The 26517-nt window shown below is 39.4% G+C and overlaps 1 protein-coding gene across 5 annotated transcripts in view; it reads right to left on the reverse strand.

The window, feature by feature from the left end:
• Npas3 (neuronal PAS domain protein 3) overlaps positions 1–26517 on the reverse strand; it is an 828644-nt gene that overhangs the window by 69068 nt on the left and 733059 nt on the right. For all 5 annotated transcript variants that reach the window (XM_090345197.1, XM_090345194.1, XM_090345193.1 and 2 more), the window contains one exon: positions 716–834. In XM_090345197.1, coding sequence (XP_090201323.1) covers positions 716–834 — 119 coding nt within the window. The remainder of the gene's footprint in view (positions 1–715; positions 835–26517) is intronic.

Below are 26517 nucleotides of genomic sequence, written 5' to 3' on the forward strand. Positions count from 1 at the left end.
GATGGTACATTCTGTTTCCATTGCCTTCCTACAGACAATAAGTGGTACGTGGGAGATTGGCTAGTGTGTTGTAAAATTGATAAGAGTCAGGTTGCCAAAGGCATTTCATAAATTTCATAGCTCTTAATTTATGTTGCTATAGTAACTGGAATAACGTTGAGGGGTTTTTTTTGAGATTAGAAGACTTTTATGTCCCTAACCTTAGAATGATAATAATGTTAGATTACAAGCAGACTTTGTTTTCTGCTCGTAAGGGACATATGCCTCATCTCTTTGACCATTTGATATCCACTTCAATATGACTGGCTGTTCAGCAATTGCAATTTCAAAGTTAAAGTTTCTAACATCCCACCTTGATTTTGTTATCTACATGTACACATCTGATGATGACAGAGCTATTGAATTGGGCAGTCTGCAGAGACAGGGGTATGAAGTAGTTCTAGAACATTTGTCTGGAATGGATATTTGTTAAATTCTTCATCAAAGTTAACTTCCTGCAGGTACTGAGTCACGTGGTGTGTTGTTAACCAGGGTTTTAAGGAAAGATTGGATGAAGATTGGTAGGGGTATTTGTTAGACTTGCACTGTCTGAAGTGATAAAGAAGTAGAAAGATGCTTCTATCGAGAGAGGAAGAGTAGCTGGAAACTCAGTGCAAATTACCTAGTACTTATCTAACACAGGATTTTCTCCCTGCCCTACCCCAGTCTAGCTTACCTTATATCCTGATGACTTGATATGCACACCACGTTTGGTCAGTGTAGATTTCATTCGGATGAAAAAGGAGCGCTCAAGGGTATTGTCGGTGGTTAGCAGACTGGGGCTGGTTGACTCTACTGAGGAATAAGAAAATACATACACGTGTGACTTAGACTCTACACAGCCCCTTCCCCCACCCCTCCCCAGCTACTGCTCAGGTGCAATCCTTGAGTTCACTAAAAATAAATGACTGAAATGACTGATGGGTGCTAAGAGCGCAGTAATCAATTTACCTCATTTAGAAAATGTTTACTTTGCAGAAAATAAAAAAGAAAATTAATGTATCCAAAGTAACTCCTTTCTGGGTTTGGATGAGAGTTTTTCCAGGTCTGTTTAACTTGCTGCAACTTCCTAAGTAGGCTCTTATAAGAATAAGCAATTGCAGCTCCCTTCCCTTTCCTTTCCTTTTTTATTTTTCTTGTTTTATTTTTTTTTTGAACTAGTACTAGGACTTGAACTCACGGCCTGGGCACTGTCACTTTTGCTTTTTCCTGTAAGGCTCTACCACTTGAGCCACAGCTCTACTTCTATCTTTCGGCATTTAATTAGAGATGAGTGTCTCATGGCCTTGCCTGCTAGGTTTGCTTTGAGCCAACATCCATAGATCAGCCTCCTGAATAGGGGGATTATAGATGGGAGGATTATAGTTAGGGTTATAGATGGGAGCCACTGGCACCCGTCTTTGCAGCTCCTTTGGGGGCATGGCTGGCTCACATGGAGGAACTGTATGGAAAAGGACCTGCCGTGTACAATGATAGGATCCTCAAGGAACAAGCAGAAGCTGTGGATGGGGAAAGTCTTGCTCTTTGTTCTCTTGACATTCCCTGGAGTTGGAAGTTTCACTGTGAGGAACTATACATATTAGATCAGCTTAAATGATTCCAGATAGGCATGTAAAGATAGAAGGAAATGAAAACTTCTCATGATGTCGAATGCCATCCCTGCCCTCACCCAAACATAAAATAGTCCCCTTCTTTCCCTCTTTCCACTTCCCATTCTTTCTTTTCCCTATCCTCCTCCTTAGTCTTTTCTCCCTTCTTTTTCTTTCCTTCTACCCTTCCTTCCCCACCCCTCATCCAGTACCAAGCCTTGAACTCAAGGCTTGTGCTCTTCTTCTTGAGCTACATATCTAGCTAGCATTTTGTTGGCTGTTTTTGAAATGAAAGTCTCCTGGACTTTCCCGCTCAGGCTGGCATTGAACTTTGATCCTCCAGACCTCAGCCTCATGAATAGGCATGAGCCACTGGTGTCTGCTTCAGTTTCCTTTTCCTCCTCAACTTCTAATACGTGACTTCTCTTAAATAAGGTACTCGTTTCTTTTAAGTTTTCATGCTTAACAGATTTTTTTCTCTCTTTTTTCTTTTTGCCAATACTAGAGCTTGAACTAAGAGCCTAGGAGCTACACCTTAGCTCTTTTGCTCAAGGCTGGTTCTCTACTACGTAAGCCACAGCTCCACTTCTAGATTTTTGATGGTCAGTTGGAAATAAGGGTCTCATGAACTTTGCTGCCTGGGGTTGCTTTGAACTGTGATTCTCAGATCTCAGCCTCCTGAGTAGAGTAGCTAGGATTACAGGTGTGAGCCACCAGGACCAGGAATCAGAATTTTTTTTTTTTTGATCTTTGAATCTTACAGTGGTACTTTTCAATCTTGGTTGTTTGCGAACACCTTTCTGCAAACAGGCCACATGTCTATTTTCTTTAAAACAAACAAACTTCTAAGGGTTTTTTTTTTTTATAAATTGAAACTTCTTTTCCTCAAAGAAATGAATGAGGGAGAATTAAGTTTATTATATATCCTAATTTTATTCTTTTTAAATATTAAAGTTATTCTTATTTGAAAGCAAAATAATATCCAACAATGAACAGATATTCTCTCAGGGATAGAGGTTAAAAATGTGCATGAAATAAATTTCAGAGTTGGATATATGTAATATTAGGCTGGGCATGGGTGATTCATGCCTGGAAACCTAGCTACTCAAGAGGATGAGGCACAAAAGTCCATGAGACTCTGGTCTCCAATTAACCACTAGAAAACTGGAAGTGGTACTATGACTTAAGTGGTAGAGCTGTAGCCTTGAGCTAAGCAGTTCAGGTACAGTGCCCAGGCCGAGAGTTCAAGCCCTATGACCGACAAAAAAAGATATATTAAAACTTGTGAAACCAAGCTTTTATATTTTAAATTATAAAATATCACTTGAAAATTTCTAACAGCAAGTAGTCTATAGTTTATACTTGATGCTTGATGCTCAGAAGAAAGAAGAGAACCATTGTATGGACAGGAACCTGGCTATTGCTGTCAGAACTTGTCTAGTATCATTCTTATCTGAGCAGGACTGTGTTTTCTTGCATTCATGACTTTCATGTTTGGGGTTGATGAAACAATGACAAGTGTCCCTTTCTTATGTGTCTCTCTTAAGGTTTTTTTTTTTACTCTCTTTTTGTTTTAGAGAGCATGGATCTGATGTCATTTTAAATGTACAGCTTTTTATCACTCAAGGGAGAAGCAGAGCCATGTTATATTTAGTACTTTCATTTCTTCTGATTAAATATGAATTACTATGAAATTTTTCTCATCATCTAACACGCCATAATACGCCAACAGCTTTTTAATACACTATATAAGCACAAACTTCTGCTCTAAGAGTTTAATTTGCCCCTCTAATCCAATCACATCAACCTTATTTCTCTTATCAGAGATTCCCATTTTGAATTAAATGAGCTCATTAGTTTTAATCAAAAGCAGAGAGATCAAAACTTAAACGTAAATGCTTTAGATCAGAACTGTCAGTCAGCCGTGCAGTTCTATTTTACTAAAACACAAGATCAGAGACCCTTAGAACCAATTTTTTCTCGTAAGGGATGCCGAAAGCTTGAAGATGCTATATCCTTTTTTTTTCCTCCCAAGGACAGATTATACATTTAAGGTTAGACTTAATTTATAGCAGTTTTTTCTCCTCATCCTGGTGGAAATGGAAAAGTATGCCAACTCACTGTTGTCCCCTTCACATTTATTGACACTGGTCCTTAGAGACTTGAACTAACATGAAGCCATCAAAATCCACACCATAAAGTGGGCTTAAAAATTCAGCTCTGTTCAGCAAGATTGTGTTTGCAATAGTGGAGTGTGTGTGTGTGTGTGTGTGTGTGTGTGTGTGTGTGTGTGTGTAGGGGGGAGGGAAATGAAATTTCCAAGAGGAGTGGAATATGATTTTAGAGTAAGAGTCATGGATATTCTGGCACAATAAGGAAGTAACCTCCTGCCATTAGAAGAGAGGCTGATTTGAGACCTGTAGTGATTGTTACTGTCACTGGTATGGGAACTGTACTGTAAAACACTTCCAGTAGCCAAGACCACAAACATCCAGCTGGATGAAGACACAATTTTCTCAATGGCTGTGGAGTCAGATAGCACACTACATTGTATTCCAGGCACCCCAGCTCATGTTACAACAGCAATTGCTTACACATGCAGGGGCAGTGTTACCTACATAGGGACTACTGTGTAAGAAGAATGCTAAAGTCAGGTGTAGTCTAACTTTAATGCGAGGTCTATAGGGTATGAGGGGCCCTTGAGAGAGACCAGGCAATTTAGAAAAGAGCTGATGATGATTTCAGCTTTTCAGTGCTTGTGGCTAACTATGAGGCTAGGACAGAACATGTGTTTTATTTTTCCTACCAGGGGTCTTTTGGCTATTTAGAATGTCATTCCTGAGCCATGCAATGTTATCAATACAAGCAACTGGCTGTGGGGCAGCTGACAAGAAGCATTGGAGGAGCACTGGCAAGCCTGTCTTGTGAACTGAATGCTTTGAGGCTAGACATCCCTCACCCTCAATAGATTATTTGTAATAAAATGTAAAGGAAATGCTAAATAAATAGTTTGTTATATAGTGCAGTTTAGAAAACAGTGACAAGCAAAAGCCTGCACACATTCATGTAGATGTAATTTCTTTTGGATATTTTTGACTGGCTATTTGTTGATCCTGTACTTATACTTTTGTTCTCACTTCATTGCCTAAACAATTTATTCAAATCTTTATTTTCAAATACTTTATACATACAGGCCAAACTAAAGTGCAAATATCTGGAAGATATGAGAGATGTTTCCATTTGCATTTAACTTAAGAAGGCCAAATTGTTTCATTGGCATAGGTTGTGAGCTTAATTAGGAATTGTTGTATATTTGGTCTTTAGGATGAGGATGTATACAGAGAAACTGGGTAAGTTTTTTTTTTATTGTAAAGATGACGTACAGAATGGTTATAGTTACATAAGTAAGGAAATGAGTAAGGTAAGATTCTTCTTTTTTACAAAAGTTCTTTCAAGTAGCAGAGGAAGGGATAAGATGAGAGAGGATGATAGAGCTGGGGATGGTAGTTCAATCTATGCATGTGTGGAAAGGTTGCAGAACAATCCCCTGATGTGTACAACGAAGAAAAATGTGAATGAAGCAAGCCCAGGGCACTGGAGGAGAGCACACTTTGGTACCTAGTTGGAGTTGGAAGTGTTTTATCAGAAGACTTGCTTTATCAAGTGAACTAGAAGCAAAAGTAACATGTCATCTCTAGGTAGAATTCTCACCAGTCTGTAATGAAGTGCTGCTGCTGCTGCTTTTCTCTCTGCCATTAAGATTTTTTATTTTTGTTTTATTCTGCTCCTGAGGCTTGAACTCAGGGCCTGCTACTGTTCCTTAACTTTCGCATTCAAGGCAGGTATTCTGCTGTTTGAGCCACAGCTTAACTTTGCACTTTTTGGTGGTTAATTGGAGGTAAGAGTTGCATAGTCGTTTCTTCCTGGGCTGGCTTTGTATTGAGATCCTCAGATCTCAGCCTCCTGAGCAGCTAGCGTTACAGGTGTGAGCAATATCTGTATTTGCAAGGGCTCAATAAAAAAAATGGGTAACTTTTAAAAAGCGACTTTCAACATTGCCATGTACAGTAAGATTGTATGATCTTAAGAGACTGGAACGATGCCTTGTTTATCTTTTTTTCCTGGTACCTATTTCTTGCTCTTCTCAGCCTCTTTCCTCCTCAAAATGCCTGCTGTGTTTTAGGTAGGCAGGCATCCTACAGTGTTTGTGGAATGCAAGTGGCTTTCGGGTGCTTTCACCACTCTCCCAGACAAAAAAAAGTATCTTGTCCCGAGAAGGTCTTTATTCTGAAGGAGAGAGCACCATGTCCTGTCCTTTTATTCATCTTTAAGGAAGTGTTTTTTACCAAGTGTTTCAGAGTTCCAGGCTTAGTGGGGTTTCATGGTTAAAAGGGATTGGCATCATTTCCTCAGGAATTAGCAAATACTTTGTCTTCTGTCTACTGAGTGTTGGCTTTATCCCGTCAGCCTGTCTCTACCACATGTCAGGGCAGCTCTGGAGGGGAGATGGCTCTTGGGATTCTCTAGTTGGGACCTTCCTTCCCCTCTCCCCGAGTTGTTGGCAGTGTCTTCCCTTCCTGTGGTCACCAGTTATCGTACCCTCTGCAGGCACCATGGTTGTAACACTTGCGCTGTGGCTCAGCCGTCAGTTTGACAACTCGTGGGACAAAACAGCCCAATGTGGTGTATTTAAATCTCATTAGGACTCATTCCAGCTCTCATTCAGTTGTGAGTCTTCAGCTTTGTTTAGCAACTTGTGAATCATTAACTGAAACTCCAGAGCAGAGCTGTGAAAATAATTGTGGTTCAATAATGATGTAATAAACTCCGTTCAATGTACCCTTAAAAATAATCCATCAAGGAAGAAAAAAGGGGGAAAATAATAATAGTCGGGTAGCCTATGCCACCTGTCAGGATAAATTCCCTGGCTCTGTGTGGCCTGTCTTAGAGGAGAATCCTAATGCATGGTGCTGCCTTTCAGGTTTCCTGCGCCTAGCAGGGGTTGCTCCTGGTGAGGCCATCCCTGGAGGAAGGGAGGGTGAGGAGTGTTCAGTGGCTGCCTGCTGTTCTGCAGTTGGTGTTTGGATGATACTACTCTAGGGAAATCTACACAGTGTCAGAGTCAAGCTGATACCAGTGGGTGTTTCCAGACAGAACGATGAAGCAACAGGGAAGTTCAAGGGGGAGAAACTGAGACTCGTAAAGATCGCCTTGGAGAGTACATGCTATCCAAACAAGAAGACTCTGCAGCAGGTGACACACGCCCAAGACCATGCCACAGGAATACTGCAAAAGAGTGTTGTAAATCTTATTGGAAACTCCCTATAAATGTTGCCACTTCAGGGATCTATTCTGAAGGAAAAAAACATATAGCATATCCTCTTGGGATGCAGTGTGGATTTCCATTACCGATATTGCATACAGAATCGACTATAGCAATTCTTTTATCACAACTATAAAGTGGTTACGAGCCAGATATTTATATAAAAATATTTCATAACATTGGCAGGCTTCCTTCTCTCCCTCTTCTGTTTCATGCTTTTATTTCCTTCCTTTTCCTTTTCTTTCTTCCCCCTTTTCTATGACAAACCTGATGTCAGACAAAGGGCATCGGCCTTAGTCTTTGCAGTACAATACAAAATAATACATAAACACCTTTGTGAAGGCAGCTCAAAACCCCATGTTTTCTATTAAAAAGTCATGTTCAATCTTCACTGTTGATGGAACCGAATAGCTAACACAGAGAACATTGTATATCAGAAAGGTCAATAGTTATTATGAGCTACAAATATATTTTTTTCCATCCTTCAGGCTGTTTAGCGCATATCACAGCATGAGCAGCTGTCTCCTTTAATGCTTTTAAAATTAGAATCCCAAAGAAGAAGAAAAAATTATGGTGGCAGTGATTGCTCTTTGCTTTTGTAAGTTTACTTTAAGATACTATTTTATATACATGAATCTTTCAGCCTATCCATGGGGCCATAACTCGTTGCCAGTATCCAACTGAACTGCCATGTTTATTTTATTTTTTTAGCATTCTAGCCAAGTCCTCATCTCAGGCACAGATATTGTTTCACACACACACACACACACACACACACAAAATGCATGTATTCTTTTTTCAGTGTGTGTATGTGTATGCACTACTACTTAGACTTGAAATTAGGGTTTTGCATTCTTGCTTGGCTTTTCTGCTCAAGGTTGGTACTGTTACTTCTTATGCTTCCACTGTGACTTTTTGCTTTTAACTGGAGATAAGAGTCTCTGGGACTTGTCTCTCCAGGATGGCTTCAAATCACAATCCCTATATCTCAGCCTCTTGAGTAATTAGGATCATGGGTATGAGCCACTTGTACCTGACACTCTTACTATATTTTACCACAGTTATTTAGAGGAATGTGGCTACAGGGCAATTGCAGACATACACAAGTGCACGTTGTCTTTTCCTTGCCTTTGTGCTATTATTAATAATAGCAATAACATTGTGTCATAAGAAACAGCTATACTAAAGGGGAGAAAAGTGAGGCAATGAGACAAACCAGTAGGAAACAGAGTATCCCTCACTTCCTTATGCAGGCAGGTGAATTGAGAACACACCTGTTAATTTTTAATTTTTAATTTTATTGTTGGAGTGATGTATAGAGGGGTTGCAGTTACAGTCATCAAAAGGTGGGTACGTTACTTCTTGAACATTGTTACCCCTTCCCATGTTTTTCTCTCACTTTCCCTCCCCTTATCCCCTCCCACTCATCTTGTTTTTCCCTTGCCCTTTTGAACAAGGCCCCAAAGGAACATGTTGGTATTGTAAACCAATGTTATTACTCATTTATTCTTCACTGTTATCTTCTCTATATATTGCAAATTGTAAATAGTCTCTATATTGTAAATCCATGATACTGTTCACATTTTGGTGGTGGTGGGGCAGTCCAAATATGATAATTTCAGCTCATGATTGATATTATGATATTGATATTAGAGTTGTCCACGTTGGGAATTCTAGCTGAGGAACTAATGTCCTAGGGGACTGTCCATGTGTCATCATGACAATGGGGAACAAAAGGAAAGTGACACCAGGAGGTAAAATAGGGTCTTCTTTCACACAGTGATCTCAGAGAACATTATTTACTGCTTTTAAAGAGTTTATATAGAAATATATATATATATATATAACATTGCTCTATTCAGAGTAAATTTGAAAATGAGGTATTCATAAGAAAATGAAAGCATCCTCAGTCATTTTCTCATGCAACAATTGTTATGATCAGTATTTTTTCCAGTCTTATTAACCACTTGTTTGTATATTTTTTCTTAGAACTGGGATCATACCTGTATCTTCCATGATGTATTTTTTTTTTGCCAGTTCTGGGCCTTGAATTCAGAGCCTGAGCACTGTCCTTGGACTTTCTCAAGGCTAGAGCTCTACTACTTGAGCCTCAGCACCAGTACCAGCTTTTTGCTATGTATGTGGTACTGAGGATGGAACCCAGGTCCTGGTGCACGCTGGGTAAGCATTCTACCACTAGGCCATGCTCCCAGTCACCATGATTTTTTTTTTATGGTAATAGGGTCTAGCTGTCATTTTATTCAGTTTTGTTAAACAAATAAATAGGTATTGAGGCTCCAAGGATCTTTGCTGAAAAGCAGTTTTAAGACATTTTAAGGACTTTGTAACATCTTCATTTGTCCAGGTAGTTACATCATTTCCAGTTGTATACTCCTTAGTGGGCATATACTTCCATATGACCTTGTATGTGTTTACTTGTATATTTATAATTTTTATCTAACTTCCACATTTTTATGTGGTTTCGAAAATGATTTGCCAATCTATGAATGAGACACACACACATACACATTAAAAATGAAATTTTATATATTCCTTACACTGTTTTCCTATTTACTTATTGCCTTACAGTTTGGAAGATGCTCACAAATAATTCATGTTTTGAGGTCTTCTAGAAAGAAATGGTCCATTTTTCTCTCCTTTTTTTTTCTCGATTTCTTTTCTACACAGATGTTTGAATTTTGAAAATGAATGATAGTGAGAAGTCCAAGACCTCATCATGACAACGGTTAACGAAAGGTAAGTTCAAGAATGATTTTTTTTCCTTTGGAGTTTTGGCAGTTGTGGAACTGTGTTGATTGGAAAGACATTCTGGCATGGTTCTTCTTTGTGGTGAGAGGTTTCTGGAACAGAGGACATCCTTGAGGAAGGTCAGTGAGTGACATGGATATGGACTGTCAATGGCACTGAACAGGAGAGAATGCTGTGCTTTTAAAGAGGACACTTGGAAATAAAGGCATTAGGGAAAATGGTGGGGAAGTGGCAGCAATGTGCTTCTCTCTATATGCAGGAGAGATTGACCAGAGTAAGACACTTGGCAGCTGCTCAAGAGGAGAGAGTTTTCAATGAGGGTGAAGAAGACTAAGGCTGGTAGGATTTGACTTTCAGATAAACAATGAATGGATGTTTCAGTTTGATCCAAGTGTTAGATACACAGTTAAGTGGTTTGTGCTTGTGTGTTGGTCTTTGCCTTGAACTCAGAGTCTCATATGCTCATTTGGCTCTTTTGATTATGGCTGGCATTCTACTACTTGAGGCATATCTCTACTTCTGTTTTATTTTATTTTTTAATTGGAGACAAGTCTCATGGATTTTCCTGCCCAGGTTGTCTTCAAATTGAGATCCTCAGATCTCAAGTCTCCTTGAGTACCTACTTAATTTTGAATCCTGATTCTCTGTTTGGCACCATCTTCCTAGCAGGATAAGGGTTTCATGTGTCACAGAGGAGGGATTTTGCAAGATGGCAGCTGTTTGATCAGTAGAGATGATGAGTGGTAGGATTGAGGAGGTTAGCTTGGGATAATCTGTCTGATGGAGTGAATGTTGATTGTCTAGAGCTCTGTCACTGGAGAGAGTTAGAGAAGTAAGAAATAGTTGAGATTTCAAGTGAAATTTATTATGAGGCTGTTGATTTGTTAAATATTTGCCCTCTCAAATGCAGGGTCTGGCAGGATGGCCAACTTTTATTTTCCTGTGTGTATAGTCTGGAAGTATCTGTGAATATGGGTTGGCACATCTCCACTTTTGAGTCAATATTTTCCGTTAATTTATTTATTTTGTTCTTATAGGAGGAATTTGAGTAGAGTGGCTAAAATTTGTTGGATTTATTATGGCTATATTCCAGCACATCTTGAGATGGCTATTTTTCAAATGTTTTTAGTTAGAAATACCACATGAAATCCATCATCATTAAAAAGAATGGAGGGCTATTTATTAGAGAATATTCTTAGTAACCTTACTTATACTTTGTAATAATTCTGAGAAGCCAGTATGGGAGATAACCCAATATTATCTTTATCTGTTATTTTGCTAATGAATATCTATTTTTGACATCTTTAATTAAACAAATTTTCCATTGTCTCATGATCCCAATAAGTTTCAATGACCATTGTTCCATCCTAATACCTTAAAGTCTTTCAATCTTTTGCAAGAAGTCATTTTGCTTTGCAGAGGGTTAAATCATCATTATTTTTGTCAGCTAATGCCTACGAAAGAAGTATTTTCCATATCTGAACTCCATGTTTCCATCATTTGTATATTTTCTTCAAGGCTATGAATAATTTTCCCAAGTGGTGGGAATAGCAAAGCCCTCATTTCTTTAACGAGTCCAGTTATACAGCTTGCAATGAGACGTGTCACAGAAATACACAGTCCTTTTAACAATAATAATAAAAATAAGTTAATAAAGAAGTTAAAATTTCTGGACACTGGTAGCTTATAGCTGTAATTATAGCTACTTAAAAGGCCAAGTTCTGAGAATCATAATTCAAGTCAGAAAAGTTATCTTTAATTCACCCGAAAAAAAGTTGGAAGTAGAAATGTAGCTCAAGTGGTAGAGTACCAGCCCTGAAGGGGAAAGGAAAATGCTAAGGAACATCACCCAGGTCTGAGTTTAAGTCCAGTACTGGCATTGGTGAATGCCTAATGGTGATGGGGAAAATAAATAAAACAGCTATTTTTACTCCAAACAAACCAGCCTGGGAACAAATAAAGTTTGCTAATATTGATTTTCACTCTTCTATGAGGCCAGGTGATCCATCTATTCTAGTTTTTAATGACATACTTGATATTTTCCTCCTTTTTTAAACCATCAACCTTTGGCACTATATCAGATGCCTTCTGGGTCTGCACTGTGTGCTACAATGTCCCATGACTATTTTCTCACATGGGCAACACACATCTCTCATTGCCTTGGAGCTGAATGCCCCCTGTGCATTTTTCATCATTGTTCTGTGGTTAATCCCCTCAACTACAGTGGCTCCAGGTATTAATGGCTGGGTCTTCAATTATTTGACCTTACTTGTGAATGAATCCATCTGTAACAGTAGGCTGCCCTTTGCCCATTTTCTCCATTTCATGATTGCATTTATCTCTAACAAACTCTATTTGCATGTCATTAGTAAAGTTCTTAGTGTTTATTTTTAATAGCTTGAGAAGCTGTATTTGAGAAATAACATAAAGCTTTAGATCATCTACAATGAGAAAACAAGCCTGTTGAGATGCTGATTCATATGTACACAAAATCATCCTCCATTCTTTAGTTTACTGCATCATTTCAGTCATAAGCCACACCAAGCAAGTCTAAAGAAAGTCCCTACATGATCAACAATTTACCCATAAAATACTTGCAATTGAGGGTGCTTTTCTTCAATAGAGCTTTAAATTGTTTTTAATTCATTATACAAATGCACAGGTGTTATAATGACTAGTAATGTTAATTATTTGCACTGGAGGTAATATTGCTTTTATTCTTCTCTTGGTGCAGCATGTGTATGTTTTATTTGTTTAAAAGACATGCATACTAAAATTATTATTGTCTTTAGTGAAAATCTAGGATTATTGCCAATCTAGCTCTAATCTAAAGCTAAAGTTAAAATATGTAAATATGTTGGTGGTAAAGGCCTAGGAAGATCAAACTTTGTCTTAACAATCAGAGTTTCTGTTGCTGTTGTTACTAATAACCAATATTTACAGCCTTACTCTTAAAATAAAATGCTTCTCTCTTGCCTGGAAATTAGGGAAAACAGTGTCAAATAGGAGAAATAAGGCAAAGAAGAAATTATCTCCTCATTGAAGATTTTCTTTTCTTTAAAAGGAAATATTCTCTCTGAGACAATTTAAAGTTCAACATTTTAGATCCACTTAAGTCTAAAAACATAAAATTAGCAATAAAAATCCCAGATATCTTGATAGCTGATTTCTCAACAACTCAAAAAGAGAGGAGAAAATAAGAATTTAGATATATGAAGGCAATATTCTGGGGAGTTTCCATATTTATATATTTTTTCCTCTATTGTTTTTTTTTAAATTTTTTTTCCACTATCCAGAGCCCAGGCTGTTATTTTTTTTCCTCCCTCCTGAAGTCTGAAGATCACCCCATGGATTAACAAATGATTGAGGATTCTCTCTTAAAAGACTCTTTAAAAAACTGTCAGAATCGGCCTGAGACAAAGATTTATTATGAACTATTTAAAGGGCTTAATATATGTATCCCCAATGAGCCCTTGGAGCAAACTAAAAAGGAAGAGTGGAATTCTCAAAGAATAGGGAAAATTCTCTAATGCCCTACTTTCTTCACACCATGATTACTGTTTACTCAAAGGAGAAAATGCCTAGCCTGTCACACAAAGTCTTCAGAAGCCACAGTCCTGCTGATGTACAGTAAAAACAAAACAATGAAGACCAACAGTAATATGTGGCTGTAATTTACTTCCTGCCCTGTTCACCAACACACTAATGTGGCAACATCTTGTAGCAGGAGCTGATACCTGACCCACACAGCAATCAAACAACTACCCAAGTGTTGTCTGTCACACAGACTTAATTACACATTCCTGGATAACAAATCTTCCCTTAATGAGCAACTTTTCTTCTGTGTGTCCCAACTCCTCCTTTCTGTCCTTGAAAAGCACTACCCATTGCATTTCACTGCCATTGAAATTTGTGAAGCATATTCATAAGCAATCTTCCTAACAGGTAATAAATACTATCTGCACAGGCTGTTTGCGTTATGAGAATGCCAAGATATAATTAAAATTACAGGCTTACACTCCTGGGAGGGTCTAAAGAAGAAAAACCCAATACCAAAGGGAAAGTTTTCAGTGAACTTAGAACTAAGTCATTCTCTTTTCAAATTGTTATTATTTAATTTTATTGAAATTATCTTTCGGGAAATTTATATTTGATAATAAGATTCCCCTCTCCCCTTGATGGATATTTCTGCGCTAGCTTTTCTTCTCCTGGAATGGGATCTCTTCATTTTCTGGTCATTATGATACCTCCATATTTCATTGTGATCTATGGCAATTGACCGAGGCAGACAGAAACGTGGTGTAGGGAAGTTTTAGCAGCACCTTGAGAGGCACCTATGGTTTTCTAGGAAAGAAACTGAGGACACTGTAAAAACTGCCATGGACAAAGAGCCTGTCATTATTTACTTCCAGAACATAGTGACTTCAACCCACATTTGAGTCATCAGAAAGGCGAGTAATATGTATTCTGATATATGAAAGAGGAGAAAGGACTTGGAAGCCTCATTGATTGGTTTACCTTTCTTTCATTTTATTTCAGTCTTAAGACCTTTCCCTTTAAAAATAGATGAATACCTTTTTCTCTTAAAAAGTGTTGTGTTGATGTTTGATTAAGACTGGAAGAGTGATGCTACTAGGCAGAAAGATGGCCTCAAATAGGGAGAGCTGTGGTAGGGAGATCAGACAGATAGCATGGAAGTTTCAGTCTGGGCCCACCAGGTCATTTGTGAAATCTCTTTGTTACTTGTTTCTTTCTGCTAGTGAGAGGTACAGCATTACCTGAGTTACCTATCTTCTGGAAGTTGTTGGGTTAATCAAGTAAATTCATATGCAAAAGGACGTTTGATATATGTAAGTTAAATCTGAACAACATATATTATTGTGTGTTTAAAGTACCCACACCAAATTGGAAAACAGTATATAGACACATTACAATTTTGTTCTTGAAAGTCACAGGTGCATTAACAATCTGCCATGATCAACAGGATTCTGGGTGAAAGATGTCTATGCTCATACATTTCAGAAATGAATAGGTACCTCAAACAAGGTGGCAGGAGAAGAATATGCTACACAATAAATCTGAACACCAAAAATGCAAATGTAAGGAGAGAAAGTAGAAGGTAGAGAATTTAACAGAGAATAAACATAATACAGAGTCAACCAGACACCAGTGGCTCACACCACTGTGTGTAGCCACTCAGGAGGGTGAGATCTCAGCGTTACAGTTGAAAACCAGAAGAGAAAAGTCTGTGAGACTTTTACATTTAACCACCAAAAAGCCAAAAGTGGAGATATGGCTCAAGTGGTAGAATACCAGGTTTGAGCAGAATAGCCAAGCAAGAACTCAAAGTCTTGAGTTCAGCTCTGGGATCAGCACAAAAGAAAAGGAAGGAAGGAAGTCAAGCAGACAGACATTGTGTGTGTGTGTGTGTGTGTGTGTGTGTGTGTGTGTGTGTGTGTGTGTGTGTGTGTGTGTGTGTGTCTGTCTGTCTGTCTGTCTGTCTGTCTGTCTGTGTGTGTGTGTGTCTGTCTGTGTGTGTGTCTGTCTGTGTGTCTGTCTGTCTGTGTGTCTGTGTCTGTGTGTGTCGGTCTGTGTGTGTCGGTCTGTGTGTGTGTGTGTGTGTGCGTGCTTCTGTGCTGGTATTAGGCTGGAACTCTGGGCCTGGATGCTGTCCCTTAGCTTTTTCACTCAAGGCTGGTACTGTATTGCTTGAGCCAGAGCTCCACTTCTGGTTCTTTTTGTAGTTAACTGAAGATGAGTCTCACAGACTTTCCTCAAGCTAGCTTAGAGCTGTGATCCTTAGATCTCAGCCTCTTGAGAAGGAAAATCTCATAGGTGTGAGCCATCAAGGCCCAGCAGATACAGGGTATTAAGAAAGAAATCAGGGAAAACTGAAGGCAAACAAAGGATTAAGAGAAATGAGAAAAAAATATACAAAACTTATGCAGTTGAAGTGGCAGTAGAAAACACCAAATAAGAACATAGGGTACATCGAAGAAATAACGGTAGAAAAAGAAAACCAAGTAGACAGAATAGAAATGCCATGCTTAGAGCTACACTATAGGTTTGCCTTGATGTGCCAGCTGCAACTTCTGGGTTGCATGTGCCAAACACTTACGATTTCCTTAGACATAGAAAATGGAAAACACATGAATTAACACATATTTTAAAACATGAACATGACTATTACAAAAGCAGGTATTTCTAGACTTGGCGGTCACTGTAATGCTTAAGCCTAAATGCATGATGATGGGCTAGATCTTCTCAGTAGCCACTCTGTTTTGTATATACAAGCTTTGAGGGACAAAAGATTAGGAGGGATGACAGGGTGATAACATACACATTTAATTTAGTTGTCCCAACATTCTTTGAGATAAGCACTTTTTCTCTCATTTTAAAAAGGACCATTGTCTAGGACCATGCACTCTAAAAGAGCCACTACTGTTTAGATAGCATGTTTTACCCAGAGTCAAATGTATTTGTTGTAATTTCTTTAGAAATCTTTAACTTTCTGTGTCTCTGCTGCAAGGTATTTTAGTCATGAAGTATAGAAGAAACCCACAAAGATGTCAAATAGATGGGAGCGATTGAGTGATTTGAATTTTAACTTATTTTCTGGACTTTATTAAATGTGGTTTCATTATTTTATAATATCTGCTTTCACACATTTTTGTTTGTGTTCAGAACTTTCCTGTCCTGTCCAGAGCTTCCCGAAAGTGTTTAGTCTGTACTGAGTTCAGATTTCATGGAAAAATTGGTGTTGAATATCAATTGCCTAACTTGAACGAGTTGCCATATAAGGAAACTCCAAGACTCCTTCTTACCTTTTGTCACTGACAACTTGCACTCCCTCTTTGTGATTTTTTTTTTTGGGGGGGGTAGCACCACAATCAGAAAACAAAGCTAAAGACTGCTTACATTTTTGGGCCATCTCCATGTTAATGAAATCATACAATGGTTTTCAGACAGGTAGAGGTTTCTGTGGCAGACTCCCTCTAACGATACCTGCTCACTTATCTTTTCTGAAGGCATTTCACAAATACTGTCATTTTTATCAATGAACTCTTCCCAGAAGCCTGCTTTAAAAAAGTTTTGCAGTTATATTTCTTCCTTTAAGCATTTTATGACCCATTTAAATATTAACAGAAGTTTTTTTTTGCCAGTCCTGGGCTGGAGCTCAGGGCCTGAGCACTGTCCTTGGACTTGCTCAAGGCTAGAGCTCTAGCACTTGAGCCTCAGCACCACTTCCAGCTTTTTTCTATGTATGTGGTACCAAGGAATTGAACCTGGGTCTTCGTGCATGCTACGCAAACACTCTACCACTAGGCCAAACTCCCGGCCCCAGAATAGTTTTTTAAAAGGATGAGTTGATAACAAGCGATACTATGGGTATAAGAAAGTATGAGAACTCAGATTGTGTCCTCACTTAGAGAAGATGAGCCGTTTCCCAGTGGAGCAGAGCTGTAAGGAACAATAACATTAATGAGGGAAAGGAGGAGCAGAAGGACCAAAGGAAAATTCCTCAAAAAAACAAAAAAAGACTAGTATTCTTAAAAAAAAAAAGCCTAGGATTCTACTTAGGTGATTTACCTTGACTAGGAAAATTCACAAAGACAAACCACAGAGGTTAGCAGGGCCTCTGGGGAGGGGAAAATGGACATTTCTGTTTTTTTTTTTTTGTTGTTGTTGGTTACTGAATTTCATTTGAGGATGGTGAGAACATTCAAGGGATGGATGGATGGTGGTTGTGTATAGCATAAACACACTCAATGTTGTTACACACACTCAGTGCACTTGAAAATACCCAGAAATGGACTGGAAATGTGGTTTAGTGGTAGAGTGCTTACCTAGTATGCATGAAACCCTGGCTTTGATTCATCAGTATCACATAAACAGGAAAAGCCAGGAGTGGTATTGTGGCTCAAGTGTAGAGTGCCAGCCTTGAGCAAAAGATGCTCAGGGACAGTGCCCAGGCCCTGAGTTCAGAACCCAGGACTGGCAAAAGGAAGGAAGGGAAGAAGGAAGGACAGAAAATGACCAGAATCTAACTTTGTGTGTGCGTATGGGCTTGAACTTGGGGCCTGAATGCTGTCCCCTTTTTGCTCAAAGTGAATAAAAATCTACCACGTGAGCAACATGTCCAGGTTTTTGGTGGTTAGCTGGGGATGAGAATATCATGGACTTTTTTTTTTTGCTTGGCCTGGCGTTGAACCTTGATTCACTGATCTCTGCCTTCTGAGTAGCTAGGAGTCCTACATCTAGTCCAGAATCTAACTTAAATGAGGTAAATATATATAATATGTATGTATACACTTTGTATATATACATATATATGGGCATATATGCATATATATGTATGTGTAAATACATATATATAGACACAAAAAGACAAGAACTTAAACTCATGAAACAGGACATATCACACATGGTATGTTTCATGAGAGTAGGGAAAATATGTATGAAGATATGTATTTTAGCATATTAGGGAAAACCTGAGCCACACAGCATGGAAGGAAAGGGCTACTGTGGTTTCTTTTAAGGCTATGAGGAAATAGCAGCTGGAACATGACATTTCAGCCATTTATTTACTTATTTAATGAATGTATGTGAGTTCTCTGTAGGCCCTGGGATTATAACCTTGAATAACACAGGTGCTTCTCAAGTAATATCTGTTTCATGATGGAGTCCAAAGATCAATGAGATATTGTTGGCTTGAAGGGAGTCAGTGCTTATCCAGCTTCATGTTGTTGATGGATGAGTGTGTTTGATTAGGTGCAAGCCTAGTCAAGTGCAGCCTTAGAGTAGAGGCTGTAATTCTAGCCCAGAAGAAAGCCCATATTGGGATGGTACCACAAGCCTACTTGGCCACTGATGGCCACTGATCTATATTGCTGGGCAAAACCTAACAGCAATCTCCTCAAGTCAGGGCAAAGAAAAGGAGAACAGATGAGGTTTGGGCAGGTTTATGTCATTCTCTAGGACATAGTTAGAAAGAGAATCTAAGTTTCCTGACTGTAAGTCCAATCCTCATTTGAGTAAAACAGATTTAAAAGATGAAAATAAAGGAAAAAAGCTTGATTTGTCACCAGAGCAATAAAGGTTATTGTCACCGTCTGATCAGGTGGCAAGGAGTCACTGAAATAAAATCAGAGTGTTTTGACTTTCAAGGACACAAAGGTCATTATTTTCCAGGACAGAACAAATGATGTATCCGAATGAGGAAGGAACAGTCAGAGCCAGCTTACAAACACAAGCCCCAGAAATGGTTCCGGAGACGCTAATGCAATGATATTGAGAAATGTCACAGGTCCCTATTATCGTCAAAGTCACTTTAACTAATTGGCTCAAGCTATAAAAACATACAATCTGGGTCAAATGACACTGCTGAACAAAGCTTCTAGCTCAGACATTATCTTAAATCAAAGCTTTGCCAACATGAATGGAAAGGAAAAGGAGAATGGCTAGTTTTACTGGGAATCATGGGTGATGTCAAAACTGGCTTATTGAAAAATATATTTTATTAGCGTATATTGTATGAGATGAGGGGTTTCGTGGAGGTATTTCTGTACATATACATGGTAAATTTTGGTCATATTAACTCCTTCTATTGTGATATATTTAATTTTTTCATGGTTCTGGACTTTGAACTCCAAGGTTTGTGCTTGCTAGGTAAGTGCTCTTCTGCTTGAACCTTGTATCCACAGTCAGGTAAAGTGCCTGCCTTTACCTCAGTCCTTATACCTATAGAATCCTAAGTAGTAATAGTGATAGATGGGCACAGCATGCTTCCCTTATTTAGTGAGACAAGGTCTCTGTAACTTTTTCCTGTGTGGGCTGGCTTTAGATGGAGATTATCTGGATCTCTACTTCCTAAATACAGTAGCTGGGATGATAGGAATGCACTATTGTGCCTAGTTGCTGCTGCTGCTGCTGCTGCTGCTGCTTCTTCTTCTTCTTCTTCTTCTTCTTCTTCTTCTTCTTCTTCTTCTTCTTCTTCTTCTTCTTCTTCTTCTTAATTATATTTTAGTGTGAGGATAATGTATAGAGGGATTACAGTTACATTTGTCAGGTAGTGGGCACATTACTTCTCAAACCTTGATACCCTTTCTCATGTTCTTGTCCACCTTTTCCTTCTTCTACTCCCTCCTAATCCCTAATCATCTTGTTTTCCCCTTCCCTTCCTATTTCTTTTCTTTCATATATTTTTATTGTAATTAATAGAAGGGTTACATGATATTTGCCAGATAGATGGTGCATTAATTCCCATACATTGATACCCTTTCACATGTCTTGGTAAACAAATAAATGCATATACAATATACCAGGTAACAAAGTCAGATACAATAACCACATGAGATTAACCATAAGGGAAAAAAAAAGAAAAGAAATAACTTCACATAGTACATTGGGAACAACAATCACAAAGATAATTGCTCTGCCTTGCTTGCTCTACTAGTTCTCTGCAATGGCTCTACCCCAGTGTTTTGCTGGTTATTTTGGCCTTGACTATCTTGAGAAGTAGTACCAGGAAGAAGGCACAGTCTGTATACAATATCAGAGGCAGCTAGGTGTCGGTGGCATACACCTGTAATCTTAGCTACTCATGAGGCTGATACCTAAGGGTCACAGTTCAAAGCCAGCTCAGGCACAAATATCTAACCACCAGAAAACTGGAAGTGGTGCTGTGACCCAAAGTGGTAGAGTACTAGCCTTGAGCTGAAGAGCTCAGGGACAGTGCACAGACCCAGAGTTCAAGCCCTATGACTGACCCCTCAAAAAAACACAGGCAGAAATTGTTAAGGAGGTCAGAATGGCTGGAAAAAGTATAAGAGAGGAGAGGATGGAGAAGGCAGAGAGAGGTGGTATAGGTAGTGTGGCAAAGTCATTTTCACAGCTTGGAACAACTTGTGATTTAGCTCTGAGTATGATGACAGAAGCCACAGGGGAATTTCTGGTAGACTCAAGATATGATCTGGCTCTTGGCTGGAGAGCATAATGGATAACACAGAAGGCAGGGGTACATGGTAATATTGCCTAAACGCAAAGAGTTCGAGGAAGCAGAGGAAAAGTAGGAGGAACATCTTGATATTCTTGGGAGGCTATATCTTTTGCTCAAAACTAAAGTGAGATATTAGGCCAAGATGAGGCTCATGCTGAAAGGAAAGAGACAGCAGAGAGATGGAGAGAACCTGGGTTTATTATTGTTGCTGTTGTTACCTTGATGGGCTACTGAATTCCTCAGCCTTGGGACTGACCTTTTTCTGGATCTATTTCACGAGCCAACTTCCTGTCTAGTTAAGTTGATGGCAGGATTGAATGACTTCCCACATCTTGGCAGACAGGAAATGACTCCCAGTTTGCCTGACAAAGCACACCTCTGGGAGAGAGGAGGGCGGAAAATCTTCAAGGAGGGTTTGCTCTGAGATAGTTGAGAGCGTAAAAGACAACGATGACACGGGGTGATGATGTGCTTCCCCAATGAGGAGGACAGATAGTAGAGAGAGGTGGAGTTTTTATTTGAACCAGAGTGAATCCATTACTCTCCTTATCAAGAACTCAGCCTGCACTGACCAGTGCAGACAGTGCAAACTCTTTATTTTTAAAGTTATCTTTTTCTTCAGGATCTAGTATATCTCATAAATTCAAGTAGGAGATACTGTGCAGGCCATACTCTCTGGTCAGCAACTCCACATTCCTCTGTGATGTTTGACTGTATTGAGCATGGTATATAGTGTGCTGTGTGATCTCTAGCTGGAACTTGACCTGAAGGCTAGCACAGGCAGTGCTGTAGACAACCCAGTAAATGAGGAAGACAGGGATTGGGTCTTCAGGCCTTTGTCTAGAATTTCAATGTCCTCATACAGGACATTGGACAACTGCTCAGAGTGCGAGAGCTGGCTTTGTGGAGGAGACAGTTGCTTTTGTACTATGAAATAGTTGGCTGAACCTCCTGGACCTAGGCTATGAAGTTTGTTTGTATCCTGTTGCTCTGGGCAGCAGAGATCATTCATAGTCTTGGGCCACCTGGAGCCAAATAACCTATCACAGAATGTAGATCAGTTCCATCTAAACTTGTTGGCTCCTGGGTCATCTTAGGGGGAAAGTGTAGTTTTACCTTGACAGTTCAGGTTTGGAACATGGTTCAGAAACAGTCTCAAAGGGGGAAGACTTTAGTTATAAAACTGCCAGATCCTTCCCATCTCTGTCCCTCTTCAGAGTGGTGTTTTAACAGCTCCCAATCATGGGAATTTTTAGAACAAAGTAGAGCATTTGGAGTGCTTATTTGCATGTCAATTTCCAGAATGCTTCTCCAACTTTCCCCCATGCCATAGTGATGCTTTTGTATCTCTTCTGCCTGGGAACAAATGGAGAGGAAGGGCTTGAAGTGGGTCAGCACAGTGTCCTGGCACTTCCTTTGGCTGAGTCTGCCCAGTGGGTGGAAGCCAGACAGTTACTTCTTCTGGGCCCCCTCAGATCCCCTCAGCAGCCGTGCAGAGCTGGGAGGTCTGCTTTCATTACTGGGGCTTTGGAGCCAGTAGGCACCTGACCATGGGAACGTTCCTGCCTTGGGTCATAGGCCTTGGGCAAACCACCCTGGTGGGAATCAAATGATTTCTATTTCTGACCATCTTTTCCTTTTAACCCATCACTTGCTGGTCCACTCCTGGCTGGGAATAATGCATGTGGCAAGAGAAAAGTAGGATTCTTTTCCTTTAGGATGGAATCCAGTACCCTGCACCATTATCATAAAACAGGTTAATGAAAACATTTTTCTCCATCAAAAGAGCCTTGGAAGTTATCGTCTCTGGCTGAATGTCAGAAGAAGAACACATAAGAAACAATGTTCTCTATATGTTTTTTTGGGTCCAGTTCCCTTGCCATATGGGGAACGTACTGACTCAAAAGCATTATCCAGTTACATTTTAAAAGGCCTAACTTTAACCAGGAACAAGTGGCTCACACCTTTAATTCTAGTTCCTCAGGAGAATGAGGTATGAGGGTCAAAGCCAGTCCAGGCAGGAATGTCTGAGACACTTATCTCCAATTGACCACACAAAAGCTGCAAGTGAAATTGTGGCTCAAGTGGCATAGCACCAGCCTTGAGTGAAAAAACTAAGGGAGAGTAGAGTATAAGGCTCTGGGTTCAAGCCCTAATACCATCACTAAAAAAAAATAAAACTTTAGTCATTTCCCTGGAGATAAGCTTATCAGAAGTTTAAACAGGTACTACTCATCTGCTTGCCCAGCTGTTGCCAGGAAGGTTCTAGAAAAGAGGCATATTGAATTCAAAATGGGTATTTCCTATAACATGGCATTCTGTTTATTAAAATAATATTAAAATCACATCAATATTTAATAAATTTTTAATGTGCAGTTATAAGGTAATCAGGAAAGTTTTATTTTACAGTACATGCACGTATATACTATAGCAATAAATCCTCATCTAGTAAAAAGATAAATAATAATAGAAAAGTATTCTAGTCATGAAAGTGAATGAATTTGAAATATGTGCTGGCTGCATTCAGAACTGTTATAATATGTTCTAGACGTTCTCTGTCTTGGGATAAAGTTTGATTCTAATCTGAAAACTTTAATACATTTTGGGATGTGGAACTAACTGGCAGCCTGATAAGTTAATTACACACACACACACACACACCCATACCCATGGTCTTTTGAAATAAAACATGTTTTATTTTTCAGTATATTACTATGACCCTGAAGCATGTCCAACCTGGCTTCTATCATTTTATCTTGAGAGTCTAGAATAAGTAAAAATGAGTATATCGAGTTGGTTCCTCAGTGTAGGGACATGCAAACAGTTTGTGCTTGCTTTTGGTGGAGGTCCAAAGTATGTGTCTCTTTGTGAGTACTTAACAGCAGGGAATGGCTTATTAGAAGAATGTTGTCTTGGGTTGGAAACATTTCCACATCCACATTTTTAATTAGGGTCTAGTAAGTCTAGAAAATAAGCTATGCGATTCTGCATTAAACTCAGGATCCTCTAAGAAAGGTTTCTCCCTGTTCACCAATTTCTTGGATCTAAGCCATGAATTCTCAAACGTGACTCAATTCTAGAACTACTGAGGTCTCTGTATGTTTATTTATCTTTTAATTAGAGATCACAATCATTGTTCATTCACAGATTTTGCCTTTGTGACCAAAGTCAGAAAGTTGTTAAATCTCATTGTGCTAGTAACTTCTTATCACATTAGCAGAGATTAAATTTGCTAATGTAGTAAGACAATCACCGACATAAGATGGGTGCACATTGAAATCATCCCCATGGACTTCCTAAAGGTGTTGAATGTGTAAACACACTTGCTCTGGGTAACACAACTGTAAGGGTTTGTGTCACCATCTCCATTTACCTTAGATGCTCTCTAGGGTGAGGAGAGGTGAGGGATTGGGGGGTGGGGTAGGTGGGAGAGTGAGCCAGGTCAGGAAGTATAAAAATCACAGGCACAACAAACACCAACCATCCCCATGCATGGGGAATACTGAAGGCCAGAGGAAGGGCAGGTTTTGTTCTCCGTCCTTCTGTGAAGTGAGAAAGAATATGTAGATAGTCAGCTCTGATGTACATAAACTAGCCATGACTGTGAGCCTCCATTTTCTTTTCTATAACACGATGACAGTGGCAATGCAGGCTCTACACTGTCTATACTAACATAATGTTCATTAATAATATATATGACTTCTTTCTTCTTGTACTTTACCAGTATTGTTTTCTTTCTCTGCTAGTCTTAAACTCAGGCTTGTCCCTGAGCTCTTTTGGCTCAAAGCTAGCACTCTACCGCTTGAGACATAGCTACACTTCCAGGTTCTTTGGTGCTTAATTGGAGATAAGAGTCTCACGGACTTTCCTGCCTGGGCTGGATTTGGACCTTGATCCTCACATCTCAGCCTCCTGAATAGCTAGGATGGTAGGCGTGTACCACTGGTGCCCATTGTTGGTAGTTTTGTGGATGACAGACATTCTGAATGGGACAAGATGGAATGTCAGTGTTGTTTAGATTTGCATTTATTTCCCTGGTTTCTAATGTTGAACATTTTGTTTATGTACTTACTGGCCATTTGTGCTGCTTCTGAGAGCGGTCTGTTCAGTTCATTTGCTCATTTAGTCATTGGATTATTTGTTCCCACAACAGGGCTTACGAGAATCAAACTAAAAATAATTGAGGCAAAAGCACTTCTTAAATTGCAAAGAACTTGGCAAATGGTACTCCTGACACTCACCCCATCTACTTTTACTTTTGTCATTACTTACTCTCTGACATCATCTAATTCTGCCAGAGAGTCAGCCTAAACTCTTGCCCTTCTGAGTTAGTTATTCCAAGGGTGGGGTCCATTCTTCGAATGGCCAGGAAGCAAGAGTGGGGATGGGAAGAATAGAGAGTATGAATTCATTTCAGCTTCTCCTGGAGTTCTGGGATACTATTCATGAGGCTCTGGGGCGGGGTGGAGCCGTATTTCCTTTATATTTGAAACAGCTAGAATGTATTTTATAAGATGCTGTTGCATTTTTCTATTCAAGAGCACCCACTTTTCTCCAGAGAAAACTGCCTGCCACATATACAAGGTTTGCTTTTGAGCCATGTGTAGAAATAAAGCAGCTCTTTAAAAAGCTCCCATCACATGCCATAGGGGGAAAGAAGAAAGAAATATACAGCCACTGGAGTGCTTTGGTGGAATTGTCCACTAATTCAATTAATCAGTATGTGGGGGGTACACTGTCTCACTTGGAATTTTCAATCAGTAATAGATTCTAGCCCTAAGTACATCTACAGATGAGGCCCATGTTACTGTCCTTACTCTGAACCAGAAAAATGCAAAACAGTTGCAGCTTTCTTAGTGGCAGATGATAGACTTGTCTCTACAATCCCTAGACTCAGTTAATCCCACAAAAGCCATGCACTAAGTGTTCAGAAAACACAGGCTCTTTCTTCGTCCCACAGAGGACGTGGTGTGTGCTGTTACTTTAAATTTACCTTTATTATTTTCCCCCCTTTGTGGATCTGTGTTTTCTAGACTCGCTCAGACTCTTCCATGACTCAAATATCTTTAAATAATTCTTTTTCATCAACAAGTTTGCCATCTTGCTTTTCATCTTCCTCTTCCAAGTCATTATTAAGACTGAATAAGGCTGGATGGGATCTGAGCTCCCCGAGCTCTCTTACCATTAACCTCTTCCCATGGAAAGAAATGGCCTTTTATTCCTCCTCATTGCTTTCCATCTTTTAACTAGTTTTTAAGATGTAACAGAATTTTAACACTTGCCCTATGGTTACCAATTTTGCATAATAGCCTCTTGCAAGGATTATTATTTTTTTCATTTTCTCTTACTTAAAGTCCTTTGAAAGTCAAAATATACCACACCTACCAGTTTTCTCATTCTGTGCATGGTTTTGGAACTCCTCCAAGGGACTCGAGAGTTTTCAAATCTTCTTCAACTGAATCTGATCCCATTCCTACCACTTCATTCTCTGAATGCCATCTTGCTCAGTGTGAGGGTAGTGCTGGGGACAGTTCCCTGTCCCAGGGCTGGCTATCTCATGGACGTGTCTACTCTGGATGCTGTGCTCACAGCTGATGTGCTGATTCTGTAGCTGACTGCTGCTGCTGTGGGGCTTGCCATCAGGCTCCTGGGAGATAATGCCATACTTATTTTTCCTGTAGCTTTCTTTGATTTCCTCATCCCCAAGTCCTGCTTTACCTTTACCACCCTACCTGTGCTTTTCCTTTCGTAGGGCCAGATAGAGTCACCGTGTACTTTGTGCCATTCACACAGGCAAA

The sequence above is a fragment of the Megascapheus bottae genome, chromosome 14 (assembly GCF_031878675.1).
Source record: "Megascapheus bottae isolate mThoBot1 chromosome 14, mThoBot2.hap1, whole genome shotgun sequence".
NCBI classification, from domain to species: domain Eukaryota; kingdom Metazoa; phylum Chordata; class Mammalia; order Rodentia; family Geomyidae; genus Megascapheus; species Megascapheus bottae.